Here is a 1,233-nt window from a genome sequence, read left to right as displayed (position 1 = left end):
TTATTTCAGCCAAAAGACTACTGATTGAATCATCTTCTTCAGGATATCTTTGAGCTCCTGGTTCCTCATGCTGTAGATGAGGGGGTTCACTGCTGGAGGCACCACCGAGTACAGAACTGCCACCACCAGGTCCAGGGATGGGGAAGAGATGGAGGGGGGCTTCAGGTAGGCAAAGATTGCAGTGCAGATAAACAGTGAGACCACAGCCAGGTGAGGGAGGCATGTGGAAAAGATTTTATGCCGTCCCTGCTGTGAGGGCATCCTCAGCACAGCCCTGAAGATCTGCACATAGGACAGCACGATGAAAACAAAATAACCGAAGGCTAAACAAACACCAGCCACAACCACTCCAACTTCCCTGAGGTAGGCATCTGAGCAGGAGAGCTTGAGGATCTGGGGGATTTCACAGAAGAACTGGTCCAGGGCATTGCCATGGCAAAGTGGTAATGAAAATGTTGTGGCAGTGTGCAGCACAGAATAAAGAAAGCCACTGCCCCAGGCAGCTGCTGCCAACTTGGCACAAGCTCTGCTGTCCAGGAGGCTCCTGTAGTGCAGGGGCTTGCAGATGGCAACGTAGCGGTCGTAGGCCATGATGGTAAGAAGAGAAAACTCTGCTGAAATGAAATAGAGTAGCAGAAAGACCTGTGCAGCACATCCTGCAAAAGAAATGGCCCTGTTGTCCCAGAAGAAATTGGCCATGGCTTTGGGCAGAGTGGTTGAGATGCATCCCAGGTCGAGGAGGGCGAGGTTGAGGAGGAAGAAGTACATGGGGGTGTGGAGACGGTGGTCGCAGGCTATGGCGGTGAGGATGAGGCCGTTGCCCAGGAGAGCAGCCAGGTAGATGCCCAGGAAGAGCCCAAAGTGCAGGAGCTGCAGCTCGCGGGTGTCTGCGAATGCCAGCAAGAGGAACTCGCTCACGGAGCTGATGTTGGGCATTTGTTCCCTCTGGGCATGAGGACCTTCTGAAGGATGAAAACGTAATGACAGGTTAGGAGAGATGTCTCTGAGAAGACCCTCTGCCATTACCTATAGAATCCCAACTCCCTCAGTTGCTTGAGGAAGAAGACAGCTCTTTCCCCAACCCTAACAACTGAGTGAGATGATACTTGACAAATTTAAATAGGTATTTGGCACTTAGTTCCAGTGAAGATACCTCCATTGAACATCCCTGTGAATTAGTGCCAGGATAGCGCTGACCCATACGAGCATCAGTAAGAGAGCAGACAGTAAGAG

The 1,233-nt window shown here is 51.5% G+C and overlaps 1 protein-coding gene across 1 annotated transcript; it reads right to left on the bottom strand.

Annotated features, from left to right (window-relative positions):
• Positions 1-953, bottom strand: LOC310890452 (olfactory receptor 14C36-like; the record flags this gene model as incomplete). The annotated part of the gene is made up of 1 exon (XM_083852808.1): positions 1-953. The coding sequence occupies exon 1, from the start codon at positions 934-936 to the stop codon at positions 1-3; it is 936 nt and encodes a 311-aa protein (XP_083708934.1). The 5' UTR covers positions 937-953.
• Between the last annotated feature and the right edge of the window lie 280 nt (positions 954-1,233).

The sequence above is a fragment of the Anser anser genome (assembly GCF_964211835.1).
Source record: "Anser anser genome assembly, contig: HAP1_SCAFFOLD_51, whole genome shotgun sequence".
NCBI lineage: Eukaryota > Metazoa > Chordata > Aves > Anseriformes > Anatidae > Anser > Anser anser.
The sequence above is the reverse complement of the archived record's forward strand: the minus strand, read 5'-3'. Positions and strand labels throughout refer to the sequence as shown.